This window comes from Saccostrea echinata, unplaced genomic scaffold, assembly GCF_033153115.1.
Source record: "Saccostrea echinata isolate AGI-Se365-2 ecotype Australia unplaced genomic scaffold, CSIRO_AGI_Sech_v1 ptg000025l, whole genome shotgun sequence".
NCBI classification, from domain to species: domain Eukaryota; kingdom Metazoa; phylum Mollusca; class Bivalvia; order Ostreida; family Ostreidae; genus Saccostrea; species Saccostrea echinata.
In genome coordinates this window covers 21,419,218-21,432,452 of record NW_026889774.1, presented here as the reverse complement: position 1 = coordinate 21,432,452, position 13,235 = coordinate 21,419,218, and the positions used below count along the sequence as shown (strand labels likewise).

At 33.5% G+C, this 13,235-nt stretch overlaps 1 protein-coding gene across 1 annotated transcript; it reads left to right on the top strand.

Moving 5' to 3' along the window:
- The first annotated feature begins 1,676 nt into the window (after positions 1 to 1,676).
- On the top strand, positions 1,677 to 6,325 carry LOC133192709 (glucose-dependent insulinotropic receptor-like). Its single transcript, XM_061328709.1, has 2 exons — positions 1,677 to 2,053; positions 5,963 to 6,325. Exons 1-2 carry the CDS (start codon positions 1,677 to 1,679, stop codon positions 6,165 to 6,167), a joined length of 582 nt encoding a protein of 193 aa, XP_061184693.1. The 3' UTR covers positions 6,168 to 6,325.
- The last annotated feature ends 6,910 nt before the right edge of the window (positions 6,326 to 13,235 follow it).

The window sequence follows — 13,235 nt, the reverse complement described above, 5'->3', positions numbered from 1 at the left end:
TTTTATTAATTTTTTTTAAATTAATCGATTACAGATTTTCTAATCGATTACCATCTTTCCGACCGAGTAATCGGTTAACCGATTTACAAATTGCCATCCCTAGTATAAAAGAACTATGAAAAAACGAGTTGCTATACCATAACACCTACTAGAGGTGCCATTAAACCAAATCCGAATTTCATTTGCCGAAACTGATTCTAACATACAACCTATGAATAGGTCAAGAGAGTTCTTGAATTTGATTTACAATAAATTTGTAGGGTGTTGTATGCCTTGGTGTCAGCGTCCTTTATAGAGAGAGAGAGAGAGAGAGAGAGAGAGAGATTTGTTTTAGTTTTGAATTTTTTTTCTCCTTTTTTTTCCTACAAAACAAATTAAAAAAAATCAATAAAAATTAATAAGTAAATTATAAAAAATGAAGGAATAAATGTTCAGGGTTAAAAAAAATTCTCGTAATTTTATGAAAGTCAACCCAATCCACTCCATCCCCAGAGATTCGTCTTGGACCTGGGGTCTATAGCAGCCCTAGGAAGACCCCTGCTTTTGTCGTCCAGGAGACCAAATGGCCCTTATATCAAAAAGTAGAACTTCCATTCATGTGAGAGCTTGACGTTCGGCTTTTTCATTGTATTGTACGTAAATCAGTGGAATTATTCACCCACAACGTACTGACGTATACTCTGATACCTGAATCCATCTACACACTAACACTTAAGAAGTTTAATGAAATGACATATTTCGAAATTGTCTTGGTAATTCCATTACATTGCATTTTCAGAATTATTAATCATATGTTGAATAAAGATTCTCTCTACATGTAATATTTCTTCGCGGTTTTCTTAACAGATTTATCGACATTAGTGAGAATTGTTTTCCTTAAACATGTATATTAACGACAGTTAAGCCCCCAGTTTATAAAGAACTATATTAAACCTAGGGATTGGAATTGGTACTTACTTTTATTCTCATTTTCACACCACACGCATAGGCGCTCCCCATCTAATATTAAGTATATCATTATGACGAATGATGAGTCTATATAGGTATACCGCCTTTCTGATATTTTAAATTATCACGTGATACATATTTCCCCCAGTATAAATTTATTTCACAGAGCTGAAAAGTTGTCACTTCCTTTTACGGTCAAGTAGGAAGCTTCATTTTGGACTGAGCTTTGGTACATGGTTTTAGGCTCCCAGTGAAACAGTCATCGTCACGATTTTTAAAATATTACTTTTTGATTGAATGCATATTAATTGTATTTTCATTAGAAAATGAATATCACAGAGGGAAATTCAACCTTACTTCCCTCTTCTTCGCCCAGGAAAGGAATTCCTACCATTCTTATCGTCTTCACTTCTCTTCAGATGCTTATTTTTGTAGTAGCTTGCTTGGGGAACGGCATAGTTGGCATGGTTTTTAGCAGGTACATGAAGCCCATGTCTGCAACAACAAAATTTATCCTCTGCCTTGCCGTGGCTGACTTCTGTGTGGGCATATCGTCAGGTTCTCAAATGTTTTATCTGTTCTTTCAAGAGTTGTCCAAAAACATGTACACGTGTTTATTACGATTTCAAATTGTCTCCATGATGACTTTGGCTTCTCAACTGGCTGCTGGATTCACAACTTTTGATCGATACATTGCTATTTGTCATAATGCTTTGTACAGACGTATTATGAAACCATCAGTTGTAAATTCATTGATTGCCAGTTTGTGGATTTTTTCTTTCATTATTGCTGCTCTACCCTTTGTCTACTTTAACGACTGGGAGAAAGGTGTCAGATGCAGTTTTGCCTACCTTTTGCACGACTGGCTGTATCTCGTGTCTGGTGTCATTGAGTTTTCCTGCATGGCTATTTCGGTCTTTCTGTATGGTCTGATTTTAAGGAAAGCTCGAGAAGTGTACGCCAAATCCTTGAAGAAAGCAACAGAGGGTCCTGACAATGAACGCAGCAGAAAGATAATCAAGAATATCCGTTCAGCCAAGGTAATGGGGTACGTCACATTGGCCCTCATCCTGAGTTGGAGTCCTTATAAATTGTACCAAATACGGTAAGAAAATAATTTAATTTACTTTTTGTCTTTCGAAATATTTCTTGGTCATACACTGAATAGTATTGTAATTTAATTCACTGAAATTCGCAGATAGATTAAGAAAAGGTAGTAATTGACCGAATAGCGAACCAATAGATGATCCAAAGATTGACAAATTTCACATATACATGTACATATACCTAGATCAAGATGAAATATTTAAACTTTGTTCTTCGTCTTGACGTTTGACTTGGGAATTCATTAATTAGATATATTTCTCTGTTGAACATGATTTTTTTTCATCTATTTGAGATAACTAAAGCATCTTTTTTCTTTGTTGATGATGATTCCATACCATGATATTAGTAATCTACTTCATATCTCACCCATTAGTAAATCATAGGTATAATTGATTTATTCCAATGTAGTTGATCTCATCCTTGACCTTTGACTTTGTTATAGGTAAATTATTATAATCTCGCAACGAAGTTGGTGAGTATATAGTAACGCGCTTGTAAGTGTGTGGGTTAATGAGTGCGTACGTATAACAGAAGTCATAATATACATGGGTGAATTAAAAAAATGACCAAACACATATTAATCAACCTGCACTAAAAATACAGGCAATGGGAATAAATTTCTATGTCTCAGCATATGTCTTAACATAGTGTCTAAATACCTGCCAAATATCTCTTTGATATCTCAAGTCACAAAAAAGTTATGCCTAAAAATGATGCTAAAAATTTCAGGAGTGCAACACCTTTTTTTGACATTTTGAAAATTCAATATTGTTTGAAGATCTGTGGAAAAAAAAATAATGGTTTTTGTTGGAAATAAAGACTTTCCTGATAATATTCAAAATATTGAGCTTTAAATGTAGACTGTAACAACTTTTGTTTGACCAAGCTGTGGTCATGGCTGGTGTTGAAAAAATGTTATACCATGTCAGGAGTGCAATAGAAAAAATGTAGTGTTGCCAAAATAACATCGATTTTAAAAATCTGAAAGACAATTCAGTCAAAAAAGAATTTTCAAAGTGTAAAGCAATAATTGATATACAATTTAAAACTTAAAATGTTATATAAATCACAAGCAGCATTAATGAGAGTCAATTATCTGTGCATACCCAAGAATGTTAGGAGTGCAACATTTGATGTTTTGCTCCCCAGAATGAAAAAAAAACTTCTATCAGTATATGATTCTCTGGTTTTTTTATTTTGGAAAATAAAGATACAAAGAACATTTTTACCAAATAGATTTATTAATTACAGGGTCTGTCTGTGTTTCAGATCTATATTTCTATGGTCAGGAGTGCAACACATTTTTTTTTAAAGATTCAAGTTATATGATGAACTGACTTCTATTCATGCTAACAAATATTCTTTAATTAATAATGATTTATTTGAATAAGTTAGTACTAAATTATTGACTATTTTATTATTAAAATCATTCTCTTTCTCAATTTTATCAATTCAGGTGTGTTTTTATCTTTTCTTTGATTTTTTATGAATGTAAAAAATATATACACACTGAAAAATTATTTAATTCAAGTAATTCCATCTTAACTTCACTGAAACAACAGAACAAGTTCTGATGTAATTTTTGCTTCACAATTCTTCTTTATAGACTCTTATGCTCTTGGTCAGGAGTGCAACAAATATGTTAGAATTATTGCTGATCAAATATGAATAAATATGAAGAAAAAAATTGATGAGTAGAATGTTTCTGGTTGACCTCAGTTGCTTACAGTGTTTGTCCTGTGAAGGAAAATACACCTTGAAATATATTTTATCTTCTAAATATACATTTAAGCTAGTTTTTTTTGACATAAATAGGGGATAATTCAAGATATAAAACCAAGTTTAAATACTTTCATGTGTTTAATCATGAAATGTTGGACTATAAATATTGCACAATTTCGTTACCACCTGATGTTGCCGACACTTTATGAATTTTTGTGTTCTGTGGTTTTAAATTTTAATTTTACTGCAGTCAGGAGTGCAACAAAACTGTTTTATAATTATCAATGATCTTCATCTATCTTTACTAAAAGATACACTGTAAATCGAAAAAAAAATGTTTGTTACTATTTGATGTTCAGAACATATGTCTATATGAAAAACTTGTATATCAAAATTCTTTTTTGGCTTAGATTTAAAGAATTGACTTAAATGGACAAAAAAGTAATTTTGGAGGAATTTTATTTTTTATATTTCTTTTCAAACCAGAATGAAAAAAAATAAAGTGAAATAACAATCAAAAGCCCATTTTTCCCACATATACAAGAGAAGAAATTCAATCAAGGTTTAGATCTAATCATTCATATCCCTAATACCATTTTGAAGCACAAAAAACTATAATTTCTTTTGATTATGTATTTCATAAAGTCTTTCGGGATATAGTGATATTTTCTTTTTTCAAATAAAGTTTTACTTATAAAAAAATCTGAAACTTTTTTATCCAATTGTCTACTTTATTGCAACTTCAGGAATTTTAACTAGAATGCATGTACAGTATGATGATATAAGTGAAAAATATGTTATGGGTAGTTGAATTTTGTAAAAAAAAAAAAGAAAAAAAAAAAAAAATCCAATTTGGTGGTCATTATTTTTTAATTCACCCACATAGAGAATGATGTGCTCTTTGCGAGGGGATGCTCTGCTTTGCAGTGCCCCTGTTCACATTTACATCGGATGGATTATTCTGACCATTTTGCAAGGCTAAAATTAGGTAAATTGGGATGCAGTGTTTTCAATGCCATCACTGAATCAGTTACCTTGACCTTGAATTTTGAAAGTTTTTATGATATATAAGCGTCAACGTCTGTTATCCAACTGATATAAATACAATCTTCAAATGACAAAGGGTGCAATATACCTTTTCATTTGAATAGGTTTTTGATCTGCAAACCAAGAAAGGGTTAGTACAGGAATTTTCTAAAGGGTGGAGAGTGCATGGTGATAGGGACAAATTTCCTTTCCTTTAAATCCAACTTCAATATTTCCTGACAAGGAAAACAACTAAAAGCACTTTTATTGGGGATGACTCTATTAGAGAGAAAGTGAAATTGAAGAAAAATTTGATTCTCAAATTTCTATCTCGATAGGGAAGATCACTCACAGGGGAGGTTTAATATACCGTGGTATTCTTTTATCTGGGTTCCTGTTCTGGTGGGAAAGATAGCATCTTATTTGGCTACATCTTTGCAATGGAAAGACATAGTGATATCTTTAGGGTCAAATTCTCTTGAACTCTCTGCCAGCCATTAGTCCATGCTATAAAATCTGAGATTTTTTCTTATTTGAATCCATTAATAGGCTAATATGCATCTTACCAAATACCATAGAAAGAGTTTACCGTATGTGTCCCCTCCCCTTTCTGTGTTTGTGGCCTCTCTTACAGATATTTGATAATTGAATTCTTTTTAATTTTCATTTTCTCTTTCTCCATTTTAATGCTCCCTCCTTCAAAATAATTTTTATGATATTTGTATGACATGAAATTACAGAGTTTGACCTTTTTTCCCACCCCTTCCATAATATTCTTTGATCCGTCCTATTTCGGTTTGTTTTTATTGTTGCTTCTATAGGGTTTTTAAACCCAATCCAAAATAATACTGCAGGCAAGATGTGACAGTAATTAGTTGACAGTAACATATTAAGTAACTTGCATGCAGCGGCTTTTAGTACCAGTCAACAGTGCTGATAATGAGCGACTGCTGGATGTTGAGTTCCGTACATAACACCAATCTTAATTTCATAATTATCTAATCAAATCGTGAATACTTTGCAATTAGGCCATATTGTCTTCAGCTGTTTGTTGTTCATAAAACAAGTTTTTCCAAATTAACTTTTCAGAGCGAGAAGAGCAAGCCTTTTGTGTTTGTTATTTACTTGTTTTCTAAGATTTTTATTTTTTGATTGCCAGATATGGTTTTGGTATGACATCGGATTTTAGCTTCAACCTCTCTAGCTGGCTTGTATTTTTGGGGATCTTCAACAGCGTGATGAACCCTTTCATCTACGCATACCAACGACAAGACTTCAGAAAAGGATGCCAAAAGTTATTTGGTTGCTATGGACAGGAAAGATCGTCAAATACATCGAACGTAGAGGAGTCGAGTCGTTATTAACGAACTGATATGAATGATTGTAATAAATATCAAAAATTATAATTGTATTAAATTTCAAATTTAAGCAAAAATTTTCTCGAAACTAGGTAAACAAATAATAATAATGATAATAAATGAATAAAACAATACTCGTATTTAGAAATTTTAATGGTATATAAAGACGGTACTTCTTTTCCGCGATTATATTTTGTGCTTAACCGCGACTTTTTTCCCCTACCTCTCCCGTTAGCCAGGTAAAATTTGTTGTCCCTTGCTTTCCACGGGGAGGTGGAAGTAAGATTTTAAGCAATACAAATCTTGTAAAACACTAGATAAGAAGTTTGGTTCAGATAGGCCTCATAATTTCTAGGTAATGGACCTACTCCAAAAACTTTAACCTGGTCACTCATCTGGAAAATGTAGGTCAGATCCAGCATCCGAAGCAACTTCAGTAGTGTGCATCCTTAGATGTATCATCCATGCAAGTTTGCTAGGGCTTATAGTTTCTTGAAAATGAGACTTGCTCCATAAACTTTAACCTAGTCACTCATCCGGAAAAAGTACCTGGATGTATCATCCATGCAAGTTTGGTCAATATAGGGCTTATAGTTACCTGGAAATGAGATCTGCTCCAAAAACTTTAACCTTGTCACTCATTCGGAAAATGTAGGTCAGATTCAGCATCTGGTAGTGTGCATCCTTAGATGTATCATCCATTTAAGTTTGGTCAATATATACCTCCTCCAAAAACATTAACCTAGTCATTTTTCAGCTGAAATTGCAGCATCTTAAACCTTGACTGGTACAATAAAACATACTAGAGGCATCCTCCATGCATCTCTGATTAATATTGGGCATAGAAGTACATGTACTTTAAAAGAAATCTGTTCCAGAAATTTTAACCTGGAACGCCGACGGTATTACATAAGCTCCCATAAACTTCGTTGAGGTGAGCTAAAAACCAATCGCGGAAAAGCAGTATGGAGTAGTCGCGGAAAAGCAGACAGGTAGCGAAAATAAAATCGCGGAAAAGCAGGTCACCCACCTAGATCACTGGCATTGTATTGTGTTTTAAATAGGTAATTTTGTCATTCCTGAGATTTTGTACATTTGTAATTTGCATTTGGTAACTATTTACGCTCTCTCTCTCTCTCTCTCTCTCTCTCTCTCTCTCTCTCTCTCTCCATGGCCTCATTCACTCATTCCTACTCAGTGACTTTGTACAATGGTTAAAATATTTTTAAATGAAATCTAGTGTTTTTGAAATAAATGATACTGCTAAGCGTACTAAATGTTAAGGAACTTTGTAATCTCGGAAAATATTTCTATTAAGCCTCCTTAAATTAATGATTTGTAGTTCTAAAAAGTTTCATAATTACAATAAAACAATCTATGTATTTCTTGCTATTTATCTATTATGCCCACTATCATGTTGTATAACATTGTATAAAATTGTATGTATTTAGTAATTTACTATGTATTCTACAAAAGCCTGTGAGGATCAATAAATGTGGGGAAAATGTTAAAAGGCGTTATAAAGCAAGGTGGAAAGATGTGCAGTGAATGCAGAACTTTTGAAAAATCATGACACCTCGATCAAAGCCTAGGATGGGGCTCAGCTGGTCATATATTGAAAATTTGTTTCACATTTGACAATCCTTTTCTTTCCTCTGGTAAATCGGAAAATAGAACGTCATTTATACAGGAAATTAAATTTCCATAAGTCTGCGCTACTGTTATATAAGTAAGTTCTTAGTTTTATAACAGTAGCAGACACATGGAAATTTAATTTCCTTTAAAATTGACGTGCTATTTTCCGATTTTGACATGAGAACATGAACAAATTACATTGTATTGTTGGTATATCATACCATTTTTGTCGTTGTATGTTGTTTATTAAAGTGTACAGAGACCAGTCTTTTTTCTCCTTTCTTCAGTTCATGCAATTCAAATTATTCATTCAAAACATTGTAAATGATTAAATGGTACAAATTTACAGACATATGATAACTAGTACGAAAGCCCATTGAGCTCATTTTCGTAGGTTAAAAACATTTTATGCGTTATAACGCGAAAGTTACGCGTTTATTTGCGAAAGATTCGCGTTAAAATGCGAAAGTTTTGCGTTAATTCGCGAGAGTTACGCGTTATAACGCGAAAGTTACAAGTTTATTCGCAAAAGTTTCGAGTTATAACGCGAGAAATATTTTTTACCTACCAAAATGAGCTCAGTGGGCTTCCCACAATGGGCTTTCGTAATAATAGCGTGAATCAAGCATGGGGTGTCAATAAAGTTTAGGTAGAACAGACAAAACTATTTATTTTAATAGAAAATTTGCATTCTTTTTTTCCATGCAGTTCATTGCTTTCTAAAAGCAATGATCCTGTACAGATTTGAAAAAAGGTTTCGGCAAAGCTCGAAATACGGTCTGTGTAGCACTTCACAATTTAGATTAAAAATTCAAATGATTTACACTTTCAGTTGACGACGTTTTTAAAAGACGAAAATCGTTACTAAATTATTTTAGGCATACTAAAAGTTCTGAACAATAGATGGATTAAAAACTCAAAAGTTCAAAATACAGAATTGGCTCTTTTGAAATTTAGGATACAATGTACATAAATACACAATCTAAATATATATGATAAAATTTTAAAAGATAATAATAATAAAACACCATTGGAATTTATAAATTTAAATGTTTGAACTAAGATTCTAAATTTAAGGTAAAACAGTTTGAGTTTTGGGAATTAAGAATTTAATTGTTAATTAAAATTATTAAAATCTTGATCATTTTATAGAAATTTAAGTTTTAAAAGTGTTACATGGACCAAATATTATACCTCATTCACGACTTCATGGAAAGGCCGATGTACTGATATAATTATTTATATAGGCCCATGCATGTATTCTATGAAGACAAGAAACGTAAATTTCATGCTTTTCGAAGAAGATAAAAATAAACAGATGAAATAAAAATGTGAATACGACCAAGGGCAAACTTATTTTTGTATAATTCATGTAGTATTTATTGAAAATCAAAACTAATTGTTTAAGATTTTATGGAGGGAGTGAGGGTAGTGTTCGAAATGCAAACAATGGACCGAAATGTCTCGGTGTCGAATTGGTAAGGGCGTATTTGAAAATCAACAAGATGGCGATGAAAGCCAACAGTGGCTGTCAGCTATCATCCGCAACTATACTCGGCAATGCTGGTACCGTACATCCATGACTGTACCTGCTCACTAATATCAAAAACGGAATGTCAGAGCAAGATTTTCCGGATTGTTCAATGTATTAAACTATATATGTTGTTAATTAAGTATGGATTGTTTTTTTTTAATGAAAAATACGAAATGTGTTAATATGGAGGAAATAAAATTTCTGATTTTAAATAAATCTACTTTATGGAAGGCTGTAATCGCCAAAACGGTAACGATAACTGGTTTAGTGAATATATCGAGGAAAATATAATTAAGTAAACTTGACTATGCCTAAATCCTTGCATGGATCGCTATAATCTCTAAAAAGTAACATTTACTACAGCGTACATTTTGTATATCTATGACTGTATACCTGTGCCTGATATACAACATCTGCGACTGTACCTGTGCCGTACATACACATTACCATTGACTCAACCCGCGCTTGATTAATAACATCCACTACACGAAATTCTGTGGATCTTCTCCGATTTAGATTTAGACTGAATTCAATTAACGCTAATCTTTATACATGTATTACCCACGACAGTGATACCGAGACAAACGATGCCAGCAGTGATTTGGGAAGGATCCAAAACTTTTACAGATTTAAAATTAAAACTTTAAAACTTTATGTTCAGAGAACAATATGAGCCAGGTCTTTAATTTTGTGTGTGTGTGTGGGGGGGGGGGGGGGGGGGGGAGGGGGGGGCATGATTTCAATTTCCTACGTGCTCAATAATAATGATGAATTTTAAATGAAACTTGCTAGTATAATTATTGAAAATATACGAGTAAACAATAAACAAAGTAAAATAAAAAAGGAAATTAAAATAAATATTGGAATTAATTTGTAATCCTTAATTTTATGTTAGAAAGTATGAGTACGTCACAATATTTTTAATTTCACTCATTTCATTGATCATGCAAGTGGTGTCAATGAAAAACACAGGTTTTTTCCCATTAATATATGTCTTACGATATATAGGGGTGGAATGGGCTGATCCACGCGTTTTCAATGTGTTATATATAAACATCTCAAGTGCACCCCAGGAAGTAGCCTCCTATGCCCTGAAAGAGAATAGTTCCTGACAAAAAAAACCTTTATTCATTTACAAAGTACATAAAATTTACTAGGCACAGGTATCAAAGTTGTAAAAATAGGCTGGAAGACCCCCCCCCCCCCCAAAAAAAAAAAAGGAAAAAAATTCTCAAAAGAAATAAAAATTAATTTTATATGCATGGAACAATTAACATCTTGACTGGTCGATAACCGTGGTGTGATACCTGAAATATGCAGGGTATGGTATTAAAATAATTGATCATATTAAAAGAAATTACTGCTATGATTATCTATAACATCGATCCGAAGAAAATATTTGTATAAGTAAATATTTTTATTAGATCCACCTCTCTAAGATTCTGCAATCAATTGTCTGGAATCAATCTATAGGGAATATCGGTGAATAGCGTTAATAGCACCATTATTGAGTTCAGCTCATAGAAAATGGTAAGGAATTTCTTGGGATGCAACATCCACAACTGTACCTGTCCTGACAACTCTAGAAATTTTAATCCATGACTTTACCGGTGCCTGATTGACAACATCCACGACTGTACCTGTCCAGTACACACACTTTATTCTACATCCATGACTGTACCTGTGCTTATAAACAACATCCATGACTATACCTGTTCAGTACACACACTTTATTCTACATCCATGACTGTACCTGTGCCATATTAACAACATCCACGACTGTACCTGTCCAGTACACACACTTTATTCTACATCCATGACTGTACCTGTGCTTATAAACAATATCCACGACTGTACCTGTGCAGTATACACATCTTACTCTACATCCATGACTGTACCTGTGCTTATAAACAACATCCACGACTGTACCTGTCCAGTACACACACTTTATTCTACATCCATGACTGTACTTGGCCTTATAAACAACATCCACAACTGTACAAGTGCAGTATACACATCTTACTCTACATCCATGACTGTACCTGTGCCTTATTATCAATATCCACGACCGTACCTGTCCAATATTCACACTTTTTCCTACATCCATGATTTTACTTGTGCCTTATAAACAACATCCACGACTTTACCTGTGATATATACATACTTTATTCTACATTCCTGACAGTACTTGTGCCTTATAAACAACACCAACGACTATATCTGTTCAGTAGACACACTTTATTCTACATCCATGACTGTACCTGTGCCTTATAAACAACATCCACGACTATACCTGTGTAGTATACACCTCTTACTCTACATCCATGACTGTACCTGTGCTTATAAACAACATCCACGACTGTACCTGTCCAATACACACACTTTTTTCTACATCCATAACTGTACCTGTGCCATATAAACAACATCCATGACTGTACCTGTCCAGCACACACACTTTATTCTACATCCATGATTGTACCTGTGCCTTATAAACAACATCCACGACTGTACCTGTCCAGTATACACCTCTTACTCTACATCCATGACTGTACCTGTGCCTTATAAATAACCTGTGATATATACATACTTTATTCTACATCCCTGACTGAACCCGTGCCTTATAAAGAACACCCACGACTGTATCTGTCCAATAAACACACTTTATTCTACATCCATGACTGTACATGTGCCTTATAAACAACATCCACGACTGTACCTGTTTTGTATTCACACTTTATTCTACATCCATGATTGTACCTGTGCGTTATTTTAAAACATCTACGAATCTACCTGTCCTGCATTCACACTTTACATCCCTGACTGTACCTGTGCCTTACAAACAACATCCACGACTGTACCTGTCCAGTACTTACACTTGATTCTACATCCATGACTGTACCTGTGCCTTATAAACAACATCCCTGACTGTACCTGTGTATATATGTACACTTTATTCTACATCCATGACTGTACCTGTGCCTTATAAACAACATCCTCGACTGTACCTGTGCAGTATACACATCTTACTCTACATCCATGACTGTACCTGTGCCTTATAAACAACATCCTCGACTGTACCTGTCCAGTACACACACTTTATTCTTCATGTATCTTTGCGTCTATCTTTGCTGATGACTGTATCTTTGCGTTATTAACAACATCCATGATAAGTTACTCAAGGCCCTACTAAAATTTGTTCTTTTGTCGTTTGTGACCCGAATCCCCACCCCGTCAAAAGAAATTGAATCATATGCCTGCAAGAAAGCGTGGGATTTAGACTTTTGTTTTTAAGAGGAAATACTCCTTCTTTCGATATACTCCGTCCTCGTCTTCACAGCTTCTGCCAAGTTTTATTATTATTTTAGAAGAGTTTATAAATATTGGATTAATTATTTTAAAACCAGCGTCAAAAAGTTAACTGCTCTTATTTAAAACTTTTCTCATAAAGAGGGGGGAGGGTTAGACAATTTTATAAATTGAAATCGGGCTTTAAACATAACGAGTGAACCAGATTTTCAAATACTCATGGAAATGGATAAATAACCATCAAATCTCTCCATATGTTTAACTTATGTAAAAGTCAACTGACATATTAGATTCACTGGCAATAAAATGACTATTTTTGCTGCTTTTATAGTCTGTAAACATATGTTCTACACCCTCATCCACCCCCAACCCCCCAACAACCCACTCCCCTGAAACAACAAACAATTGGTATAAATTTGAATTTGTGAAATAACAATTCATAATACTTGAAAAAGGAATTGTTGTTTCAGTGAAGGGGGGCAGATAAAAATATTTTCCGTTGATTTCTATTGAGATGAAGTTTTACCAAAATTATAGACTTATCTCTCTTTGTTTTCCCAAATAAATTATGTTTTTTTGATGAAATTCACATAAATATT

Coding starts and splice junctions, on each gene's coding strand:
- LOC133192709 (XM_061328709.1), top strand. CDS start 1,677: ATGAAACCATCAGTTGTAAATTCATTGATTGCCAGTTTGTGGATTTTT. Junction 2,054..5,962: donor TATAAATTGTACCAAATACG/GTAAGAAAATAA, acceptor TTTGATTGCCAG/ATATGGTTTTGGTATGACAT.